General features: G+C 42.0%; 1 protein-coding gene across 1 annotated transcript in view; it reads right to left on the bottom strand.

Moving 5' to 3' along the window:
• Positions 1–25,426, bottom strand: part of NEK10 (NIMA related kinase 10) — a 214,046-nt gene that overhangs the window by 129,308 nt on the left and 59,312 nt on the right. The window contains exons 13-22 of the mRNA XM_052000279.1: positions 24,081–24,220; positions 23,689–23,750; positions 21,289–21,366; positions 16,800–16,864; positions 15,358–15,460; positions 15,134–15,262; positions 14,481–14,618; positions 10,012–10,057; positions 9,591–9,712; positions 8,614–8,716 (exon numbers count right to left, since the gene is read on the bottom strand). Coding sequence (XP_051856239.1) covers positions 8,614–8,716; positions 9,591–9,712; positions 10,012–10,057; positions 14,481–14,618; positions 15,134–15,262; positions 15,358–15,460; positions 16,800–16,864; positions 21,289–21,366; positions 23,689–23,750; positions 24,081–24,220 — 986 coding nt within the window. The remainder of the gene's footprint in view (positions 1–8,613; positions 8,717–9,590; positions 9,713–10,011; positions 10,058–14,480; positions 14,619–15,133; positions 15,263–15,357; positions 15,461–16,799; positions 16,865–21,288; positions 21,367–23,688; positions 23,751–24,080; positions 24,221–25,426) is intronic.

Genomic DNA, 25,426 nt, shown 5'->3' with positions numbered 1-25,426 from the left:
GTGGTTCATGTGCTTTGAAAGGACACACATATTTACATGCACATGTACATACACACACACATATTCTCATCATACCTGCAAACTATAGTAAATAAAGCAAAAATATAGCACTCATAATGACACAATTGATGGTTTTAAGAAAAATAATTTCTTGGTGTATAACCAAAAAAAGGTTTTGTACTTTTCTGAAAATGAAAAAAATCATCATGAATGTTAGGCAGATGTAAATAATAGGAAAATAATATATCAAATAGAATTGTATTGGTTTTATTTAAATATAATATGTATTTAAAGTATTTTAAAAGTTGCTTATTATCTACTTCTCTGCTTAAATAAGCTTTATTGTTCATATAGAGAATGCAGGCTTTTCTAAAGCACCTTGGATAAGACATTTGATTTTTAGACGTCAAACATGGATAAATAGGTAAGACTTGATAACAACAGCACATGATATTTATAGTCATTTAAAATTTGCAAGGTCTTTCTTGTCAACTTTATTACTTTTTCCCATTGTTTGAGGTGCCACCATTTCTGACCATCAGAAAGTTTCTCAAAATGGAAACTCAGAAATGGAGTACAATAATGTCCCAGAGACACTCTGAATGTACACATCGCAACTCTGATAATGTTTCCACAACCTAAAAGCTTCCCACTCACAAAAAAGACACTTTACTACATTTCGCAGTGAGACTGAAAGATCTATACATGTGTGTCAGGGAGTAAATATTACCTTTAACTATAAGACCTTGAGAATATTTTCAGCCAATGGAAAAAATACATATTAGCAGATTCCAGCATTGAAGAAATCCAAACCGCTCATTTGCTTGAGCAATTCTGCTTTCCATTCTCACCCTCTTTTTGGATCTCATGTATTTTAACTGCTTTTATTCTTTAAAAAATTAACAAGACACAAGTAAATCACAAGCTCAGATTCACATCCTATTCATCCCTCAACATGACATATATTTACATCTGAGAATAGCCCAGCCGGGGCTGGCGTTTGCTCCCCCTACTCCCTCACCTTCTTTCCAGCGAGAGCGCTGGCAAGCAGGAAATGCCGCTGGGCTCAGATTTGTCCAGGGTTATTAGGAGCTGCTCTGAGACTGAACAGATTGCTAAGATGTTTAAATACTCCAGAGTGGGGGGAAGGACCCGGGGTTTTCTTGGTAGAAGGGAGCCAACAAGACGTCGGCTCCGGTCTGGCCTCTGCCACATCCTGGGATCCGGGCAAAGCACCCGCCTTCGCCGGCCTCTGGGAAACTGCAGCTGAGAGAGAAGGGGCTGATGGGCACGGTGGGTGAGCGCCTCCTCCCTCTCCTCAGAAAGGCTCCCATGGGCACTTCTGCTAAACTTCTGTAGAGCGCCGGGTCTGCAATGTCACCTGCCAAGAGCCACCGGGGTCACACAGTGGGGACAGGATTTGAACCCTACTCCTCCTGTATTGGAACCCAGATCTCTGTCTGCTAGATGATGGCTTCCTCTCATTTACTGAGAGAGAAAAAAATCTAAACTTGCCATTTAGAAATTCAAGAAACCTCTCTTTTATACTAGTTTAATATTTGGGTGGGACCTCACAGTTGCCCTGGCACAACCCCAAATAGCTTTTGTGACACAATTTACTTGAAATCAGGGGTGTGCTGATAAATGTTTAACAACCAGCTTGGGGGGAGGGAAGACACATGTATGCAGACGACACTTTCATACTGAATCTGCCTTAACTACATTTAAGTTTCAACAACAGAACAACAAAGGAGGCCAGAGTCTGTGGCCAATTTTCAAGGGGTAAGCGCTCCCCTCCTTGAAATGCCCCAGTCTCCCCATCTCTGCCGGAGATCGTTACATTTTGGGGTCAATAGCACTGACACTCATCATAAGCCACTGTAATAAATTAGCTTCTTTGGCCATCCCAACGAGGACACTAGAAAGCATCAGTATTGTCGGTCCCATTTCCCATGATCAAAATGAGGCCGGATCCAAAGCACCCGGCCAAAAAGGGGGCAGGAGGATGACTAACTCCTGGGGGAGGGGCCCATGAACCACGCAGGCCCAGTTCCCAGCCCCCGGTGCTTAGTGTGGCACTTAGCACATAGTAGACGCTCAAGCGGCACTAGTTAACGCACATCATCATTCTCCTCGCTGCCTTTCTAGGAGGTGCACTCCGTTTGGATAATGACAGGCAATTACCCATATTTCTATAAAAAACACAGATGGTTGGGAAGCCTACTCAAAGGCAGTAAGAATTAATAAGGGCTAGCCATTTCAAAGGGCTTTTTAAAATCTCTATTAATAGTCTTACAAGACGTTTTCAATTTTGTTCATCTATATTTGGTATCGCAGGAAATGTGATATCTTCCTTCCAAAAAGCAGTAGAAGGCACAGGAAGGATTCAAAAATGGTTGCTCAGATTTTGATCCTTCTTCAAATTATTGTGAAAGTAAACAGTCCACATGCAAACGCACGCTATAGTTACTATGATTTTACTTAACGTGGACCTGACTTATCTGGAGGAGCTGGGCGGTACAGCACGCGGAGCGCCAGGCTCGGAGTCAGGAAGCCTCACGTTCCCAAGTTTAAATCCAGCCTCGGACACTTCCTAGCTGTGTGACCCTGAGCAAGTCACTTACTGAATGGAGAAGGAAATTTCCAATACTCCAATATGTCTGCCAAGAAATCCCGAAGAGTCGGACACGACTGAGCAATTCCTGCTACTTTTCTGTATATAACTGCTTGTATTTAAGACCACACCCTGACTTCCAATCATATTCCTACAGAGGAATTAAACCCAAAACATTAAAGTGACTACCCTGGTCAGCTGGGGGGGGGGCAGTGGCCCAGAGTCAGGGGAGCCTGAGCTCAAATGCAATCTCAGACTCCGGGCACATCACATAATCTGTTTCCTCATCTGCAAAATGGGGTGAATAATTGCACCTATCTCCCAAGGTTGTGAAGATCAAATGGGACCATAACTGGAAAGTGTTCAGCGCCTGGCACACAGTCAGCGCCATAGAAGCAGCCACTGCTGTTGTTATGATCATTATTTCCTTCTCTTTATGAACCCTCTGCAGATTCGAGGAGCACAAGGAAAGTCCAAGTACTGAGATTCAGATTTTCCCCCTCTCTCCCAGGCTGCCAACCTGCCCGGTCCTGGTCCTGGGCCCACAGGTTTCCGTTCTGCAGTTGCTCAGTCCGTGGAGTGACTTCCCAGGCAGGGCCACTAATAGACACCTCCTCTCATGGCCAGGGGCCCAATCAGGCAGGCCCTGGTGCAGCAGGAGCACCATGTGCTTAGGGGCCATGGCTGTGGCAGAACACAGCCTCCTCTCCTCCCCGTCGCCATTTCCCTCTCTCTTTTTTCCCTTCTTCCCAGGGGCCCAGAGCAGCGCCCTACATGGGGGTCACCCCAGCGTCAGACAAACTGGGTCAGGCTTTGGGAAGGCCGGCCTGGCGGGGGTGGGGGACAAAGGCTGAGGCAGAGACCGCAGATAGGCAATCCCTGGAGCTGCTGCCCACAGTAAAGCTTCTGGAGCTACCAGTCGGGTTACCTGGTGCTATGGTAACTCCTTCCTTTTGAGGTTGTGTCCTGTGAAGATAAGCTGGAATTTTTTCCATGGTTTTCCCCGCTCCTATTAATAGCTTTGGAAAGGTTGGATTTCTTCTACAAGGAGAACACGAAGAAATCGCCCCTTTGTATTAGGCAATTAGGGAGAGGGAAAATGAGATTTTTTTATCTTTTCTTAAAGATTAAGGCTTGAAGGCAGAAAAATATTCATGGTTTTATTTGGCCCACAAGAGTAAAGGAAGTGGGGACCAATGGACTACAGGTAGAAAGCATTCCCTCGTTTTCAGAGCTTTCTCTGGAGAACTTCCTAAACTCAGACCAGGGTTGCCATTTCTCCTTCAGTCTCAGAGTAGACGGTGACATCAGGGAGGTGACACCATGACATACAGTGAGTTGATGTAAGGGAGGGAGAGCTGGGGCCAGGTCACCTGCCTCACTGTCCCCTCTGGAGCCCTCGGGTCCAGGGGCCAGATACAGATCAGGACACCTGGAGATGGCCCTGGACACAACGGGAGACCTTGGACTTTTTAAGCTAACTCAGTGTGACTGAGGCTGCCCCCATTCAGTGATTAAGGATGGGATGTAACTGAGGGAAAAAAATGGCCTCTCTGACCCAGTCCAAAAAATTTAAATAAATGACTGACTGACTGGAGAGAGAAAGGAAAAGTGGGTACGTGGGGCCCCGGCCCAGGGCAGGGAACAGAGCTTGGGCTCCTTTCCAAGAAGTGACTTTCTGTGTGAGAGGCCGAATGGGCCTCCTCCACTAAAGCCGGGCTGCCACAGGACAAACTTAAATCCTTAGGATAATGGCCACTGAAGGTACGCTCGAACACAGGCGATGTGCCACGACTAAAAATGCTTGTAAAGGATGTGTCCTCGCCACGGCAGCTACGTTGGTTAGAGATTCCAGAAGGGACCACCCTCTGTCCCCCTGTGCTTGGATAAAATGGGAAATTCTTAGTACTTAGTTTCCTAAGGTGGGATTTCTCTCTACTGCCAGTTCTCCAATGGAGGGTGGGTTTCTGCTCTTCACACGATTCCCCTCCCAGCTTTTTTCTTGGGAGATCTGGTCTCCATTTCTGCTCTATACCAACAAACATGAGGAGGGCAATTCAATTGTGCCCTGCTCAACAGGAAGTAGAAGAGAGGCATCCACTGGGCAGAGTTGGCATGGGGCTCTCCGTGGGGCCCAGGCAACCAGAAAGAAGCTGCAGATGTCCCCCAGCCGCTCGAGGACTTCCCACAATGACCTGTGCTTTTAGTAGGCGGAGCTCCTAAACACCCCATTCCCAACAGGCCTGGCCCAATTAATGATCTCACCAAAATCTTCGTCCGATGTGGCAAAGGGAAGAAAGGAATTCCAAATAAATCCCTTTTGCTACTTGTAATGAGCTCAGGTAAAAAGCTTGGCAGGGAAGACAAATGAACAACAAAAATGAACAGCTTTAATTGCTATTTAAAATCCTACAGTGAAGAGAACCCCTACGGGAATCCTTCTCCAAGGCCTCTTTGTAGCCCAAAGCGGGCCTTGGGCCTCAAAAGTCAGTACCCAAGAAGCATGAGCCGTGGGGACCACTCAACAAGCCAGGCCAACCAGCCACGGACTAGATCGGCCCCCTGCTGTCCAGCACAAGGGCCACTAGACTCGTCCACAGGAATACTGGGTCCTTTCCTGTCCAAAAGTAACTCATGCCAAAGAAAGAGGAGCACAACCTGGATGCTTGGAGAGATCCGTAAGGTTTGGGGAATCCAGGAACAACAGGAATGGCCCTAAGGGGAAGAGGGTGCAGGTGGCTGGTTCTGAAAAGCCATCTTCAGTGTCACCGGCTGAATATCATGCTTTACTTGGAAACAAGCTGTGACTTTGTGCTCTGGAGGAAGCCTGCGGCTCTTCCTTAGGGATCAGGGCCTTGAGCAGGTTTATGAAGATCACACAAACTTTCTGGACTCTGACCAGAGGGCTAGACTTAGTCACACACGCTGCCACTGACCCAGCACGCAGACTGCTTCGAGGAACACAGAGTGAAACCGCTCCGGATCGGTGAGACTCTCCTGCGCACCACGTCTCAGAGTGATCCAAATAATGCAGACCCACCACCTGATACAACACCAGCCATCCTTACTCTGCAGGGAGATGACATTCCTAACCTGACGCTGTTAGAACCTGATTTTCCCCCTCGTTTTCTCCAGAATGGCACAAGTGTATTTGTGCAGAGCCATCGCCAACGACGACTGGCTAATTGCCTCATCATCCCTTCTTTCCCTCTTTGGCACATACTGATGAAAAACTAGAAACAAACCCGAAAACTTTTAATCTCATCTTCTTTTGAGTTACTGCCCATCAAAGAAATAGCTGGCGTGGACCAACTGACTAGACAATTAAAGACAACTAGACCAGTAATATTTGTGTTTCTACCACACAATTGGGCGTCAAGACCTTTTTTGCATCTGACCCAAGTTTCTTCCTAATTGAACAAGGTCCCGACGGCACCAGAAGGATACCAGTGGATTTCTGCAAACTTTCTCCCTGGCGTCAATCTGGGTAACACAGCAAATGATGAGACTGAACTAAATATCCCCTATGACTCCTTCCACGTCTAGCTCTGTGACCCCGGGACCAGCATGCACTGCCCACATCTGCTCTCTTTAAGTATAAACCCACAGAACTTAGCTGCCATAAGAGCATGTCTCTTATCTTTGAACTCGGAGGAAATGTGCAGAGCTTTATCTGAGATCTATAAATCTTTTTGTTGTTGGCAGCTATAAAATGTTAAACCTCCAGGATTCCACATACTGTTCTTATGGTAGACGGTGCTCCCTCCAGTTGTTTAGAGCTGTCACATTTTACAAATGAGGAAACTGAGAAACACAACAACAAAGGTCACACAAACCATAAATGGTAAGAGCTGAGATCTGAAGGCAAAGTTCATCACTTTTACCGGAGCAGCTCACAAACATCAAGAGCTAAAGTTCATTCCCTAGGATAAATTAAATTTGGTTTGTGGAGTTTTTCTGGGGGAGGGAGGAATGATGGTGTTTTTGTTTTGTGGTTGATTTTTTTGGCTTAACCATCAGGAACTTGGGTAGTAAAAAAGGCAAAGAGTTGACAAATAGAGAATACAGAAAGAACAAAAGCTGAATTGAACCAGATTGCCCCATTCTGGGGGATGCTATAATGCTATTTCATGAGTGTGATTTTGACTTAGAAGGTGGCAAGGTTCTGGGAGCCAGAATCCCTTCAAAAGCTGCATACAAGCATCTGGGTCAGACCCTAAGTATATTCAGAATAAGGGTCATTAAACATAAAAACCTCCCATGAATGTGCATACATATTCCTGAAATAGGATTGATCCAATGTCTATAACTCTTTCTGACTCTCCACACTTGGATCAGGAATCAGAAGGAAGTATACCATTAAGGACAGTTCAGCTCTTTTTAATTTTTTCAAGATTCTTGTATTTTTGCCACCCATTTCATGCCTATTTTTTGTCATTTCTTTTAAAATTATTCTGCGTTTTTCTACCTTGCCATCATGCAGAAAATAAAACATTCTAGTGCAGGATGAAAGGGGAAAAGCATGACATGAGTGCCCTCTAGTGGTCACATGATTTAATGAGCCCATGATTTTTTTTAATTTTGGAAGAAGAGTTTAATTTCTATTTGGGGGCTGAGGAACCTGAAATCCACCAAATTAACAAAAAAAAAAAAAAAACTATCTGTATTTTTAAAACTAGTTTAAACTAATTAATTTTATAGTAAAAATGCAATGAATAATATCAAGGAAACTACAATTCTTGTCAAAAATTAAAATAGTAAAACGGTCCTCACTAAAACATGAAAGATGATAGTGACAGATGTATCTCAGCTAAAACTCTATAATATGTACACAAAGAAAGACACTCTAAGTGCTTCTAGGAACACTTTCTGATTTTTTTAGTCTGTGCCATTTGAGTTTAGAAACTCTGTGGTTAGAATCTAGACAAAGGGGGAAAATCGAATATACCCCCAAAATAGTCAGTCCAAGGCAAAAAAACAAATTTTATCATTTAAGCTGTGTCTAAAAAGACTAAAAAAACCTTCAAAAGTTTGACTGTAAGATAAAATCGATCCCATTTCTAATGATGAAATGAATGGATTTATTGTTTATAGCAATACATACTTTTGATAAACAATGGGGAGGTTTGAATAAAGCTGGTTTCAATTCTCTATTTTAGTACCTATAAACTCTAAAGGTGAACCTTATAAGCTCGATGATCCAGTCATAAACCAAAGTCTGAGCCCCCATTTTTGCTACTTCCTATCTGTGAGACCTTGGCCAAGGCAATTCCCTTATAGGAGCCTCAGTTTCCATTTCTATAAAATACGGATAATATTCTGGTGTCTCCAAAGGTTTTTGTGAGGTTCAAGTTGGTTGCCTATGAAGTACCTCAAAACATTCAAATGGTATATCCAAATGACCTCTTAGTATTACCTAAATTTGTGCTGGGTAAGCCCTAGGGCTCACTAGGGAAAAATATGAAGTAAGTCACAAAGCATCAAAGGGCACGTGGCCTCAGCAAGAGTGACGCGCACCGACCGTCCCCTACTTGCCCAGTTGCATTTCATGGGGCTTAAATGTTACACGTTCCTTCTCGCTCAGGGCAGTATGATCCGGTTTGCCAACTCTACCACATACTTTTTGGATTATTTATCTTTAGAATTTCACGATGACTTAAATAGGATGGGGGGAGAGAGCCTGGGATTGTTGGGTCTGGGTTTCTCTGAAGCCTGTGTGGGCCGGGCATACAAACAGCTAAACAGGATCATTCGTGGGCCTGGAGCCTATTTGGAGCCAACCTCCCATACAGAAAGAGCTTGATTCCCAACTGTGGAAGCAACAGGCAAGCTGAGAGGCTGCCATGCACTCCTCGGGTCAACGGGAAGTTATGAAGGGCAGTAGCAGTGACTGCACAGGCTCCTCCCTCCGGGGCCTCACTCTCCAGGGGAGCTTGTGGCTCTGTTCCAGGTCAGGATCGAGAAACTCTCCTCCAAGGAACCTCAGAATCGGTACTTACTCACGGTTACTTTGTCTTTGTCCCCCAGCATGATATTGTTCGGTGTGAGGTCTCGGTGGACGATCCTCTTTTCTTTATGCAAGTAACGAAGAGCCAGGCACAGCTTGAAACAAATAGAAATGAGATTCTTTTTATAGAAGAAATCAGAGAGAAAGCCAAATGTAGACATGGATGGAGATGGGAGATGCAGGGGCGAGGGCAAGGCTGAGGTCAGACACAGATAGACAGGTAGCGTAGATGAGAAGAGAGAAAGACATGGGCTTAGACCCAGGGAAAGACATAGACAGACACAAAGAGATGAGAGACAGAAACAAAGATGGAATGATAGAGATAAAACAAAGACAAAGAGAGGGAGACAAAGACAAAGAAGACAGAGATGGAGACAAAGACAAAGAAGACAGAGATGGAGACAGATAAAGAAGGCAGAGATGGAGACAGAGATGATAGAGATAAAGACAAAGAAGGCAGAAAGGGAAACAAAGACAAAGTTGACAGAGATGGAGACAAAGACAGAGATAATAAAGATAAAGATAGGTGGAGACAAAGACAGAGATGATAGAGGTAAAGACAGATGAAAAAGATGGAGAAAGAAACAAAGACAAAAAAAAACAGAGATGGAGACAAAGACAGAGAAGTTAAAGACAGACAAAAAGGATAGAGCTATAAACAAAGACAAAGACGGCAGAGATGGAGACAAGGACAAATAAGAAAGATAAAGATAGATGGAGACAAAAGCAGAGATGATAGAAATAAAGACAGACAAAAAAGATGGAGCTAGAAACAAAGACAAGGAAGACAGAGATAATAAAGACAAAGACAAAGAAGACAGAGACAAATATAAACCCAATAGAAATAAAGATAAAGGACAAAAAGAAAGAGACAATGACAGAGAGGATAAAGTTACGTTAATGATTGGTTATTTGCACATCTCCAATTATTCCATTTTATAAACAAATATATTAAATGTGAATCCTTACTTGTATAAATATATTCCATATCCTCTCTTCAGTGAAATGGTGCTGTTTCTCTTTCAAAGAACTGAAATGTTCTCCAAGAGGTGCCCCTTCTATGAGTTCCATAACTATGTACAACCTGTCATCTACACACAAAAGGATGAGAAGACAACAGCATTCAATACAGACAGTAATCTACACAGCACCTGACACCTGGCACAATGCTATATTACATATCTAATAGGCACAGGAAATACTCAATGACTGAAATTGTGTAATATAAAACAATGAACATAAATATCATTAAAATAAAAGAATGCACTACCCTTGGAATTAAAATACTCCATTATTCTTCACTCCCTATTATAAATCAGTACCCCCTGATTTTATTGCTCTAAGTTATTAACTTTTTCATTAATAACAAATATCATAGTAATATACTTACTTTCTAGAAAAGTTTTATAGTAGCGTACAACATTAGGGTGATAAAGCTGTAAGAAAGATGAAAAATATGTGAGGGGATGGGCTTAAAAATCACATTAGAAAACATTTCATTGTGGAAAATGTTAGCTCAGCTTCAGACTGAAAAATAAGAAATTTCAAATATTTTACAAATTGTAAAGCCTCACTAAAATTATCATGATCATTTTTATTTATGCCACAATCAATAAAACATTATCTCATTTCAATGATTTCCTAAAATATAGCCTTCAAAAGAAGTCTAATTAACTGTGCTATATTAATAATCAATCATACAGAATGATTGGACATAAAATTTAGAATCTAGGCTAACTCACTGATCTTATAGATGAAGAAACTGAGATTCACATTGAAGTTTTTTTTTTTAATCTGAATTTGGAAATTTTTTAATTCCTCTATCTAATTTTCCCTATCCGGCCAAAAAGAAATTACAAAATTAAAATTCTCTGAGATTCGGCCCAATTTAAGTTGTAAATTTCTGATGAACTTGGGTTGTTCAGAAAGTTATATGGAATCTAGGTAAATGGTGAATAGCTGGACAGTATAATGGCTAGAGTGCAGGCAGACCCTTAGTGTAGCCTCTTCATTGACTGCTACCCCAATACCTTACTGCTGCCCAGCTCTAAAGAACATTGCCATTTTGCATGCTGCCTTCTAAATCCTCCTTTAACCCATCTAATTCTGTCTCTTTCTGTCTGTCTCTATGCATGTGTCTCTGTCTCTTTCTCTCTGTCTCTCTCTGCCTCTGTGTCTCTGTCTCTGTTTCTCTGTGCGTGCGTGTGTGTGTGTGTGTGTGTGTGTCACTCTGTCTGTGTGTGTCTTTCTCTTTCCCTCCCCTCTGTCTTTTCCTCCTTCCCTCTGTCCCCCTTCCTTCACCACTCACTTACTGGTTATTGGGTTAACAGATTACATAATGAAAGCCTTCTGTGACTCCCAAGTCAGATAGATGGCACTGACCAGGCCTCTCAGGGACCGCTTTTGCCCAGGTCCTGCCAAGCAGCGAGTGTTCAAAAATGTTCCCATCGAGGGGGCATGCCGGGTGAGCCAGCTCCCCGATGTGGTGATCGGACCCACCCCCAAAGAGGTTTTGCCCTAAGGCCGATGGGGTCATCCCAGCATACAGAGCAGCTCTTCTATTCATGAACAAGTCATCCTTGTTCACATCATTGCCTTGGTGAACTAAAATAAGGTAAGTTCAGGTGTGTGACCTGTTAATTTACAAAACAAAATCCAGCTCTTTTAATTAATAATTCATAGTCTATTGTTGGTATTTTTTGTTTTGTTTCAACGTACATAGTTTAACTCAACATGGGAAAATCTGCTGTTGTTCCATCATCTCAGTCATATCTGACTCTTGGTGATCCTATTTGGGGTTTTCTTGGCAAAGGTCCTGAAGGGGTTTGTTATGTCTTTCTCAAGCCCAATTTACAGATGAGGAAATTGAGGCAAAGAAAGGTACATGCCTTAGCTAGGATCATCCAGATAGGAAGTGTCTGAGGTTGGATTTGAACTCAGTCTTTGAACTAGAGTCTTCTTGACTCTAGGCCCCGCACTCTGGGCACCGAGCACACAGAAGACCCTTAGAAAATGCAGGCTGAATAACTTTAATAATATAGTGTTTGACAAACCCAAAGACACCAGTTTCTGGGATAAGAATGCATTATTTGACAAAAATTGCTGGGAAAATTGGAAATCAGTATGGCAGAAACTAGGCATTGACCCACACTTAACACTGTACACCAAGATAAGGTCAAAATGGGTTCATGATCTAGGCATAAAGAATGAGATGATAAATAAATTGGAAGAGCATAGGATAGTTTACCTCGCAGACCTGTGGAAGAGGGAGGAATTTATGACCAAAGAAGAACTAGAGATCACTATTGACCACAACATAGAAAATTTTGATTATATCAAACTGAAAAGATTTTGTACAAACAAAACAAATGCAAATAAGATTAGAAGGGAAACAATAAACTGGGAAAACATTTTTACAATCAAAGGTTCTGATAAAGGCCTCATTTCCAAAATATATAGAGAACTGACCCTAATCTATAAGAAATCAAACCATTCTCCAATTGATAAATGGTCAAAGGACATGAACAGACAATTCTCAGACGAAGAAATTGAAACTATTTATAGACATATGAAAATATGCTCCAAATCATTATTAATCAGAGAAATGCAAATTAAGACAACTCTGAGATACCACTACACACCTGTCAGATTGGCTAGAATGACAGGGAAAGATAATGGGAAATGTTGGAGGGGATGTGGGAAAACAGGGACACTGATACATTGTTGGTGGAATTGTGAACACATCCAGCCATTCTGGAGAGCAATTTGGAACTATGCTCAAAAAGTTATCAAGCTGTGCATACCCTTTGATCCAGCAGTGTTTCTCCTGGGCTTATACCCCAAAGAGATACTAAAGAAGGGAAAGGGACCTGTATGTGCCAAAATGTTTGTGGCAGCCCTGTTTGTAGTGGCTAGAAGCTGGAAAATGAAAGGATAATCATCAATTGGAGAATGGTTGAGTAAATTGTGGTATATGAACGTTATGGAATATTATTGTTCTGTAAGAAATGACCAGCAGGATGAATACAGAGAGGACTGGCGAGACTTACATGAACTGATGCTGAGTGAAATGAGCAGAACCGGGAGATCATTATATACCTCAACAATGATACTGTTTGAGGATGTATTCTGATGGAAGTGGACCTCTTTGATAAAGAGAGCCTTAATTGATCAAAGATGGACAGAAGCAGCTACACCCAGAGAAAGAACACTGGAAATGAATATAAACTGCTTGCATTTTTGTTTTTCTTCCCGGGTTATTTATACCTTCTGAATTCAATTCTCCCTGTGCAACAAGAAAACTGTTCAGTTCTGCACACATATATTGTATCTAGGATATACTGCAACCCATTCAACATGTAAAGGACTCTTGCCATCTGGGGGAAGGGGTGGAGGGAGGGAGGGAAAAATCGGAACAGAAATGAATGCAAGGGATAATGCTGTAAAAAATTATCCTGGCATGCGTTCTATCAATAAAAAATTATTAAAAAAAATAAAAAAAAGAAAAGAAAATGCAGGCTGACTGACAGTTGCTATGTATAACTGAGTAATCCAGATTCATCATCATGATAGCACCCAAGAGAAATCACCTCCAAAAGCAACACTCTTTACAAATAGATAAATCAGACTGATTCAAAAAAAGAGCTCCCAGCCCAATCACGAAGAGAAATCCCATTTTGAAATGTTTATTGTTTTTTCCTACTCCCATCTCTAAGATGTTGGCCAGCTGAATACCATCAACCATTAACAAATAGCGGATGACCTGAAGCAAACCGAGGGCCAGGACTGCAGCCCCACATCCTCAGTCCCTTCCTGAAAAGCCATACTTAATAGCCTCAATTTCGACAATCTTAGTAGCATAAATGTCAATTGCTTGGCTCCATTTGAAAAAAAGCCAGGAATTCCAAGTCATAAACAAAACCATCTTTATGCATTTAACCGAGTTAATAATGTATAATCATAATCATAATAATTGCCAGAATTTAGTTAGCATTTTAAAGTTTGCCAGGCACTTTGTATACATTAATTCCTTGGATTTGAAGTCAAGGAATCTTGAGTTGCCATTCATCCTCACACACTTAATAGCAGTCATAAAAGTCAAGTAACTGCTCTGGAACTGGGTTTCCTAATCTGGAAAATGGGGATAATAACTGCAGAGCAGCAGTATGGTGTAAGTGAACAGAAGTCCAGTCCTTCTTGCTTCTATGCCTATCAGTGGGGCAATGGAGGACAAGTCCCTTATCTCCTCTGGGACCCAAACGACTCTCTGGATGAAGAAAGTTCCTGCATTGATGAAATCCCTGCCTGGGCTTTAAAACAAGCACCAGCACTACCAGTCAAACCCACCCTCAGGGTTGTAAACCTCAAACGAGCGCCCAGTAATGTGGTGTTTCCCAATGGAGAGGTCCCAGTCCCAGTGGCTCTGGCCACATAGACTCTAGGACCTGTGAGCTTGGGGGACAGCTCTGAGATGGGGAAGCAGGACTAATCAGGAGGGCAGCTCTGGCTCCCAGGCCCTGCTCTCTGTAACTGTCATGGGGCTGGCCCGGGAAGGCCTCCGCTGGCACCGTGTGCAGCCCCCGCCGGCCTGGCCGGGACAGTGGGGAGCTCACTTCTCGAAAGATGGGATGCTGAGCAATGGAGAGGGCCCCCAGCTGATGGTGGAGCAGGCGGGCCTCCTTGTGTTCTCACCCAGCTTCTTTCCCCTAGTACCTGGCAATCCTCGGCAGCTGGAGGGAGGCCTGCCCCCTGCCCCGGCCACACAGGGGACTGCACATGGTGCCAGGCCTGGAACTCAGAGCTACTCTACTGATCACGTTCATTACTTAACAGAGAGTTTTCCAAACCCAAGCACCTCACCTGCTCCTTGATTATCGTTAGCTCCGAGACAATGTTCTTTACGCTGCTATCTCGATCCTTCTTGTCCTTTCCAAAGGCAGGGTTGTGGAGGTTGACTTCTTTCATGGCTAAAAGGTTTTGACCACTACGCTTTCTAACCTGTAAAAAGAGAAAGTGGAGGAGGGCTAAGGGCCATGGAGGAGGGGAGACAATTCACACAGAAGTCTCGGGATTAACCAGAGCAGCTCAGTCGGCCTCTGAGAGTTTGCAGTTCTCATTCCAAACCCATCTTCAGTGGGATAGTGGGATCAGCTAAAAGCGTCCACGACCCATTCTGTGGGATGTGGTGTCCAGCAGAGTCTGACGAGGAATGACGGGCAGACGGCCGTGAAATCACAGGCTCGTGGTCACACTTTATTGCAAGAACCATTCTGCTGTTTGTGAGAACTGATATACAAAAATCATGAAAACAAAAATAAAAACTGTCACTCTGAAAATACTGCTGGCCAGCGAAACAAGCAACTGGGAGCACGGGGGGAGGAAAAGAGGTTCCCATTTTTAACCTCATCCGTACATCCTCAGTGATGAGACCCCCAGGCCCATGAGGTGCCGGCTTAGAAACTGATGCGCTCACCACTGATTCCCTCCCGGTGCTCGGGGAAAGACAGACTCACCTTATAAACGCATCCAAACGCACCGCTCCCGAGGTGGTCTAAAATGGCATAATTGCCTATGTATTTCGTAGGCGCTTTATTCTGATTTATGCTTTCGATGTTTTCGGCAATCTGTTTCAAGTCGTCCTCCTGATGGGAAAAGGAAAGGGAGATGAGCGCCCGCAGCGATTCTCCTCCGGGCCACGCTGCCACCGCGCCACAGCATTGCTAAAGCTCGGACTTACCATCAGTGAATTCAACTTTGATACCAGCTCTTCGTAAGCACTGATATCACGCACATAATGTCCTATATCAATGAAGATCTCAAACAAGTCAGTGGGGAATAGTCTATGTAAAAAAAAATACATACATGCTTTATGTAGACCTAATCAGATCAGGGGACTCTTTCTCCCCATACACTGCCTTAGTGTGTGAATGTGAACATAGCTTAATCTCTGTTATCTATAAAGTAGGAGAAATAATGTCTGTCCCCATTTATTTCCCTCTAATGCTATATCAGACCAGTTCTGAAACAGTTCAGGGGTCCTCAAACTTTTTAAATAGGAGACCAGTTCACTGTCCCTCAGACTGTTGGAGGGCCGGACTATAGTAAAAACAAAAACTTTGTTTCCTGGGCCTTTAATAAAGAAACTTCATAGCCCTGGGTGAGGGGGATAAACATCCTCAGCTGCCGCATCTGGCCCACAGGCCGTAGTTTGAAGACCCCTGGATCATGTCAATAGAAAAGATAAAGGGAGTAGCGAGGTGGCACAGTGGATAGAGCACTGGCCCTAAAGTCAGGAGGCCCTGAATTCAAATCTGGACTCAGGCACTTAACACTTCCTAGCTCTGCGATTCTGGACAAGTCACCTAACCCCAATTGCCTCAAGAAAAATTTTTTAAAAATGAAGAAGAAAACTTGCTAACTCAATTTAATACATGAGAATAGTGATTTTCCCCCAAATCCCTATAATTAATTGGACCTCTGCTGAAATGCATCTGTCACAGAAGAACAGAGCTAGGGGAAGTTTGATGATCAAATAGCCCAATGTGCCATTTTACAAATGAATTGATTGAGGCCTCCAGATAGGAAGTAGCTTGACCTAGAACTCCCATCTAGGAAAGAGCCGTCGAAACTATTATTCACATTCAAAACTCCCTCCATGATACCACACTTCCTCTCTCCAATCCAGTCATTCTGAGCAAAGCCCACCAACTCTTTTGATCACTTATACCCATCAAATCATGTCTATATAGAATAATCTAGAGATTATCAAATCCAAACTATTTACCTCTATTTATTAAGTCAAGTTGAGGAGATCAGTTTGGACACTTTTAAATGAATATAACATGGAAAACATAAGACTGTTTATAAATGAAAATGCTTTTGTGTATTTCATTTTTTTTGAAAGAATGAAACATCAAAAAATCCTTCTAGTCATGGGCAACTCAGAAACCTTATAGCCATATGGCGGCTTATCTCCATGGTTTCCTAACCGACAGTTATTTATACTTTCCCATAATTAGTTATTTATAAAAGGTAATTTTCCCAGCGATGTGATGACTGACTTTGGATTTTTCCTCTGGCATGAAACGAAACCTTCTATTTGAAAACAGGCCCGTAAACAAATTAAAACTGAATGGCAAAAATAACTTTGTTGGCATTTAAAACTCCATAAACACGTACCTTTTAAAGAGAGGTCTATTCCTTTCCATACTGAAGAGAAAGCGCAAGGCTCTAAAAGCATAACACTGTAAAATGAAAGAATGAGCTTTAAAATACTGTCAGGTGATACCCTAAGACTTTAAATCACTATTGCTAATCCTACTACCTTAGCTCAGTCCTCCCGCTACGGGACACCTCTGTGGCACTGGCCACCATTGCCACCTTCTCCTTCACGATAGCCCTCCTTTGAATTCTCCAATCCTTTCGGCTGTTCTCAGCCTCCTTCCCACTAGCAGCGGGTGTCCCCTAAGGCTCTATCCCAGACAAAAACAAGCTTACATTCTCTCTCCCCACCCTCAGGCGATCTTGTCATCTCCAAAGGGTCCCCATGTGCAGGGGACTCCCAAATCTTGACATGCTGATGCTGCCCTGATCACTCCACCAGCTCCAGATCTGCATTACCCACCACCCGCTGGGCATTTCCCAATCTCAACTCATCTGAAATGTTGCTCGTTATGTTTCCCCAGAAGCCTCTTTCTCCTCCAGACCTCTCTATTTCTGTTGAGGGCATGGTTATCCTCGCAGGCCCACAGTTACCAAATGCTGTCAATTATGCCTCCACCATTTTTGTAGAATTCCTCCCTTATTCCCTCATCACCAAACCCCCGGACTTCAATAGCCTCCCTGACTCTAGTCTTCTGTCCATCCCACTCTTCACTCAGATGCCAAATTAATATGTGTCACAGTTCTGACCATGCCCTTTCCGTGGCCCCAAAATCATTCTTAGCTGCCTAATGTTTATAGGCTAAAATACAAAAACCTCTGCTTACAAAACCATTCACTTTTTGGCTCCCACCTCCCTTTCCAGTCTTATCTCGTATTTCTCCCTTCAGTACAAGTTCTGCTTCTAACAAAATGACCTATAAGTGGCTCCCTATAGATAGAATTCTACATTAAAGATAATAGTAGTATTTATATAGTCTTCTAAGTTTTGCTGAGTGCTTTACAAGTATCTCCTTTCATCCTTAGAACAAAGCTGCTGTTATTCACCAGGTTCCTTTCCCAGGCACAGAGTTAATCCAAACCTGAGCACAATTGGAACTCGGATCTTCCAGACTAATTCCAACCCCCCTCCTCCCAGAATCACCCTGTTGCCTCATATACATTTCAGAAAAAAATACTCCTGCTTGCCTAATTTTCTCATTCATGAGGCTTATGTTACCATATGTATGTATGTATATAGATACCTCTATAGATATTTGCATAGATATATTTGCATATAAATATGTATGCTATATAACTATAGACATATACATACCTACATACACATATATACATATTGTGTATGTATATACATATAGAGAGACAGAGACAGAAATAAAGACACAGAGAGACAGAGAGAAGGGGAAGAGAGACAGAGAAATAAGAGACAGAGAGAAAGACAGAGAGAAACTGAAACAGAGAGACAGAGAGAAAAGGAAGAGAGACAGAGAAACAGAGAGAGAGAGAAAGAGAGAAAGAAAGGAGGGAGAGAGAAAGAGAGAGAGAAAAGGAGGGAGGGAGGGAAGGAGAGAGGAAGGGAGAGGGGGAGAAAAAGAGAGAGAGAGAGAGAGAAAGAGAGAGAGAAGAAGAGGGAGAGAGACAGAAAGAGAGAGAGAGAGAGAGAGAGAGAGAGAGAGAGAGAGAGAGAGAGAGAGAGAGAGAGAATGAGAATGAATATGTGTGTGTCTGTCTGTCTTCTGGTTTCTGCAGTTCCTACAATATGAAGTTGACTGTTCCCAATCACCCTTAATCTCACTGCCTTCCCTTTGTTGTCTTCTGCTTATCTGCTTATCCTGTGTCGAGCTTGCTTTTCATGCCATCTCCCCATTAGGTTGAAAGCTCCTTGAGGGAAGGCGGTTTCTTCCATATCTTTTCAAATCCCCAGACTTAACCCTGCTCCCCACCACCCCACCCTTCAGGAGGGTTGAGCTGGAAACCCAACTTCACCAAAGAGTACAACGTCTGTGAGAAAACAGGATGTTTGAGGCCATACTGACGATGGACGTCGTGCCAATCCCCCCAAAACACACTTGAGCTCCCTAAGCATCTGACAGTGTTCTGTATGCAAGTACGTGCACACCCACAAGGTGCTCATTCTCCAAAAGCTCCTCGACTGACAGAGGAAGGCCGATTACAAAGGAGCCTCCATTACATAAAGGACATGAGAAATCTGTCCATCGGCTTCGGTCTCGGGATCATAGAACGTCACAGGCAGAAGGACCTGGAGGCCATGTGGACAGTGGCCTTCATACAACACACCTGACAAAACAGTAACCGTGTCTGGGTTTGAAGATCCCAGGGGAGAACCTCCCATCTCCCAAAGCAGCGCCTTCTAGCTGTGAACAGCTTCTTTAAGAGACAATTTGTCCTTTCTCCTTGTAGCTCCAACGTCTACAGGGAACGGTGTCACAGACACTTAATTAATGCTGATTGATCAAACTGAAATTTGACTATGTAATTTCCACCCACGAATTTATGTGTTATCCAAGGAAAATGTCAAAGGAGTTTTGTTTTGTTTTGTTTACTAGAAAGCTACAATCTCATTAATTCTCTGCCTTCAGGTTGGGAAGTATTTAGATATCCCTTCCAACTAGGCAAGTGCATAATGTTTATTCTCTGGTTAATCTTACAGAGAAAAAAAATTGCTTTTCCATGTTTTTCCCCCAGTGGTAATATGTGGTTGTGAGAATTGGGGCCACAAGGAAAGCTGAGAACTACAGAATTGATACTTTTGAACCATGGTGCTGGAGAAGATTAGTTCTTGAGTCCCTTGGACAGCAAGATCAAATCAGTCAATACTTAAAAGAAATTAATTCAGACCATTCCCCAGAAAGTACAATACTGAAACTGAAGCTTAAATCCTTTGGCCACATAATGAAAAGTCAGACTGATTTGGGGGAAGATGGAAGGCAAAAAGAAAAGGAAAAGGCAGAGGATGAGGTGGATGGAGAGTGTCATGGAAACAAGGAACATGTACTTGGACGACCTTCGAGAAATGGGGGAGAACAGAAGGACCTGGCATCCAATGGACCATGAAGTCACTCAGAGGCAGACACACCTGAACAACAAAAAAGGTCTGCTGAAGATGGAGAACAAACCTTCTATGGCTATTTTTAAGGTGGTCCACATTTCAGCATAAAGTCTTTTTTTTTTTTTTTTAATAATTTCTGGGTTTTTATCTCAGTTCTTCTCCTACCTGATTCTCGATTACTGGTGCTCTCCCTTCGACACTTTGTCGAGATTTGTATTTTTCTTCCTTTGTTTTTATTCTGAATATGCTTTTGTGCACACTTGTTTTCTCCTTTGTGAGAACCTGAGTAGGGATTATTCAATTTCTTTGTACTTGTATGCCCAATGACTAGCACAGTGTCCAGCAAACAGTAGGCCTTTAATAAATGCTTGCCAACTGACTATCTAGTAGACCTTTCTCAATCTCCTTTACTGGTTCATCATCCACATTAATACCCCCTGACTGGGAGAGCTCCCCTTGACCCCATGCTTGGCTTCTTTCCCTTCCCTCTTGACATTCTCATTAGATGCTATGGGTTTTATTACTGTCTCTCCACAGATGAGGTTTCTAAATCCAGCCCTAGTTTCTCTCCTGAGCTCCAGTACTGCATCATTGATGGTCTCCCAGACATTTCAAACTGCGTTCCCTAGAAATAATCCAAGTTCATCAGATTTACGTGAAGTAAATCTCATTCTCATTCTCCCCAAATCTCTCCTTATTCCCAGGCTGCTCTAGTTAGCACAAGGTAACACCATTCTGCCAGCTGCCTAAGTTTTTAAACTCAGGTTTATCCTCTGCCACTCATCCTTCCTCAGGCTACATGTTCCATCAGGCATCAGATCTTCCTTCTTCTCCCTCCACATCTTCCCATTCTTTTCTCTACCCTGCACAGCCGCCATCTTGGTGAAAACCCTCCTTGCCTCTCGTCTGTATGACTGCAAGGCTTGACTGGTCTCCTGCCTTCATGTGCCTTCCACTCAGCTGTCCAATGATCATTCCCCTACTCAATAACCCACAGTGACTCCCTATTTCCCCTAGAGAACCTCTAGGTTTCTCCAGACACGGCTCCCCTTCCCACACTCCAGTTCTAGACAACTTGGCCCTCTTGACCCTCTGCTCATCCAATACTCGATCTCTCACCTCTGTGTCTCTGATCCAGGCCTGAAATGTACCTCCCTCTCCTCACCAAACTTCTACCTCATAGACTCTCTAGCACCCACAGCCTGCTACAAGCTTTTCCTGATCCACCCAACTGTGAGCACTCTCCCTCCCTAAACTACCCTGTGTATATTCTGCAAATCTTTTCTTAAACAAATACTGCTTTCTCCCAAAGACTGAAAACTCTTTAAGAATAGGGTCTGTTCCATTTTTTTCAGAATCCCTACCACAGTACATGGCCAAGAGTAGACACATAATAAATACTTTGCTGTTTAATTCATCAATCCATTCATTCATTACCTGCAATAAATGAGTTTTTGCTGCATTCTTTTGTTTGTTTGGTAAAATTAACTTTGCTATTATATATACACCATTTTCCTGCAAGAAAAAAGTCAAATAACATTATCAGATGCTGGTGATAGTAAGCTAAGAGATGGAAATGTAATCGTGTATAGCTACAACCTAATAAATTAACTTATTCAACAACTGAAGTATCCACAATTTTCAGTTATTATTCCTTCCATAATGCAGACTATAATACTTCTGCTAATCATTAACAGATGCTCAAGACATTCCACTCTCTGCTAATAACTTGGGGTATGAACTTCTCCTGTATTGAGTGACGGTGGATGGGAGGAAGGAGTGTGATGATTCAAATGTCCCTTAATAACTTTCCACTCCCTCTCGGCATGTAAAATTGATACCAATTTTAAAATCAGAAAAGCCTAGCAAATCAAGTTTAAATAAAGATTATAGGAAACTACATAGCCAGAAACAAAGACAGCATCTTCACAAAACACAAATCAATATTGTTAAAGAATTATAATCGATGAATGCTGAAACAAATATTAATGTGATTCTGTTAACTTCAAAAAAGTTATGCTCATAAATATCACATAACTGGTAAAAAATATTTTAAATGAATTCCAATATGTATGTAGCCTTGGAGGGTTTTTTTTAAAAGGAAATTTTTATGCTCCACTGAATGGGATTAAAAATTTTCATACAGTTTATAGATTCATAGAGATAAAATACTCATTGTTTATATATAATATTATATATTACCTATTACATATGTATATAATCTATAAAATATAAACATATTATATGTTTTGTATATTAATATATTAGTATTTATCTATTATATTATATCTAATATTTTAAAATAAATGAAATTATTTTTTAAAACTGATTTTATAATCAAGGAAATAATCACTGCATGTCTTTCAAAAAATAAAATAACACATTGCTATCTTTATCCTTAGTTGCTTAACAAATTCAAAGGGAATATAGTAATCTAGGCTGCTAGTTGGAGGGCTTTAACGCTCCTATTTGGCCCTTTTTGGTCTTGCTCCTGATTAGTTTGCAGGACAAACAGAGGGCATAAGGATGCTTAAAAGGAATCCCCTTCCCAATAATATTAACCATCTTTGCATCCCAAAGTAACTGGACAGATTTCAGGCTTCTGATCCAAAGGGATGTTAGTAGGTTGGGTCAGGATTAGTATTACAGCACATTGCCAGGAGATGGCAGCAAAGAGCAAGAAAGGAAGTGTTTCCTTGATTCGGTCTAAGAGCCCATCCATTAACTTCCCAGCAGGAATCCCGCTTCCTGTCACAGGTGCAAAGATGCAAAGATACTGGTGGCTTGCCATTTTCTTCTCCAGCTCATTTTGCAGGTGAAGAAACTGAGGCAGACAGGGGTGCAGTGACTTGCTCAGGGTCACACACTAAGTGTCCGAGGTTGCTTTTGAACTCAGCCTTCTGGACTCCGGGCTCGACCCTCTATCCACTGTTCCACCTAGCCTTATGGGGCCATACTATTTATTGAAGCGCCTTTTTGTTTTTATCTAATGTGCCCTGAAAGGTATCTGTTAAAAAGAAACACGTCCGTTGGGGCCCAAAAGCCATGGTTTGGTAGATATCGACCCATAAATCCTGGTAGCTTTCCATGTAATCAACATGTACTGGGGTTGGGGGGAGGTGTAATCGTCACAATGCAAGCCAAATTTGTCAATGTCAAGTGAAATGTAAGTTCCTCAGTTAGAATTTGGCTTTTCACTTTGCACGGGACCACTGGGGATATTTTCCTTACCAAATCATTCACTTTTTGATTGAGAATATTCTCTAAACTAATTTTAATAAGTTGATGGTAAATTCCCACAAGGAAATTTTTTTTCCCAATCTAAAAAAATCAAATAGCACAAATATTATCTGAAGCTTAATTCTAGGACAGTATTTACTTTTAACAAGTGCCACCTTAGTGACAGTAAAAGTCAATCTACTTCGTCCTGTTCAACACATAAGTACAATACTGTTACTACAAATATTACTCTACTCTGCAAAATACAGCTGCAACTAACATGACAGACTTACTTTCTAACCAGTCCTTGCACGTGCGTAATTCTAACTAAAATAACTTGGGAAAATGTATAAGGAAAATGCAATGAGTCGTTCTATAATGCCGATTCAAACAGCAGGGAGGGAAGAAGGATTCATCGGATGAAACTGCTTCTTCTCTTTGGTGTCTGTCAAGGGTGTATTTATTTTTCTAAATAAAATCCATTAGAAGATAATGGGTGCTGCTGAATGTGTGGGGCAGTGAATATGGAAATGACTGCGTAAATAGCATCAACGTATCCTCAAATCTGTGAAATGTGTAAAAATCATCCTCCCGTCTCCCGATTTAGAAGACCCCTACCTGTACAACCTGGTGAGCATTTGTGTCATTAAGCACCAGTTCAGTAAGAGCAGCACAGCAGGCTGTAAGGAAGAAGACCACAGAGACTGAATATGCAAAAAGGGTTACCAGCATCATGACTCACATTTTATTACTGACAGCCAAAAACTCTTCACTAAAGTCATTTTATCCCAACCCCAAATTTTAGATCGGAAACGCTCTGCCTCCAATTCACAACTCGAGCACAGCCTTTCCCCCCCCCCCCTCCTCTCCTGGTGGCCTTTTCCCCAAGTGACCCTGTATTGATGTCGCTGTGTATTTATTAGTATGCATTCTGCACATACTTAGGCGTACTGCCCCAGCAGTGTGCGAACTCCTCGTCGGCAATAATTGTTTCATCGATTTGTTTGTACCTGATTGAAGAGAAAAGGTATTTTCTTGTATTTCTTGAGGGCTTAAATCTTCTGACAATCGAAGCTGTTGGATTCTTCCTGCTGCATTTGCACTAGACAGGCTTCCAATGGAAGAACGATCAGAAACTAAATTTCTGTCTCTGAAAAACAGAATGCAAATATGAGCAGAGGAGTACGATTGCAAGGACTCACTACTTACAAAACTGTTCGGCCAAACCTGTAAAGACTCACATGGACTGAGCACTAAGAAGTAAGCAGAACTAGGAAAATGATGCAAACCCTAATAGTAATATTGCATGATGAACAATGGTGAAGGATTGAACTCGTCTCTGCAATATAATGATCCAAGAAAATCCCAAAGGACTCATGATGAAAAATGCTATCCGCCTCCAGAGAATGTCTGAATGTAGACTACGGCATACTCTTTTTCACTGTCTTTCTTCCTTTTTTTTCCTGTTTGTATTCTTTCACAAACCGACCAATATGGAAAAGTTTCATATGACTATATATATATATATATATATATATATATATATATATACACACACACACACACACATACACACATATATATATATATATACCTAGATCAGACTATTAACTGTCTCAGGGAGGAGGGAAAGAGAAGAAAGATGGATAGAATCTAGAACTCAAAATATAAAAATGAAAAGTTAAAATTAGTTTCACATGTAATTGGGGAAAAAATATTTTTAAAGCACTGTTCAAGTGTTAAAAATTGTTTTTACATGTAAATGGAGGGAAATGAAATACTATTTTTAAAAAAAGAAACTTCAAATGTTTAAAGTTGTTTTTACATGTAACTGAGGAAAAGCAAAATATTATTTAAAAAATAAAAGAATGGTTCAGAACTGCTGTCCACCATTCTTCATCCTGGCCAGATTCATTTAATCAGGAAGCCTTTGATATGGAACCATTCTTATCTACCACCTCTCCTTTGACTTGAAAGGGAAAACTGAAGTCATCTGGTTCAAGGGTGGGTCTTTTTATATCTCCATTCCTTCTCTCTCAAGGGAGGATTACTCTCCTATATCCCTGTGAATTTTCCCCTCCCCCCCAACCCTCTGACTATTCCTTCTGGAAGCCTGATTAATACTGTTCTTGCCCTTCCTCACATCTACTTTCAATCTCCCCTATTCCTTTGGTACCATTCTTTCAAATAGGAATCCATATCCCCCATACCGAAGGAAACAATCCCTTCATTGGACCCCTTTATTCACTATCTACTTCTCCCTCCTCATTACCAAACTTCTCAAATAGCATGCCCTTTCTCCATTTCCTCACCACTCATTTCCTTTTTAATTCTATTTGCTGTCCACCTCCTCCTT

Source organism: Antechinus flavipes, chromosome 5 (genome assembly GCF_016432865.1).
Source record: "Antechinus flavipes isolate AdamAnt ecotype Samford, QLD, Australia chromosome 5, AdamAnt_v2, whole genome shotgun sequence".
NCBI lineage: Eukaryota > Metazoa > Chordata > Mammalia > Dasyuromorphia > Dasyuridae > Antechinus > Antechinus flavipes.
This window is presented reverse-complemented; position numbering and strand designations above follow the sequence as displayed.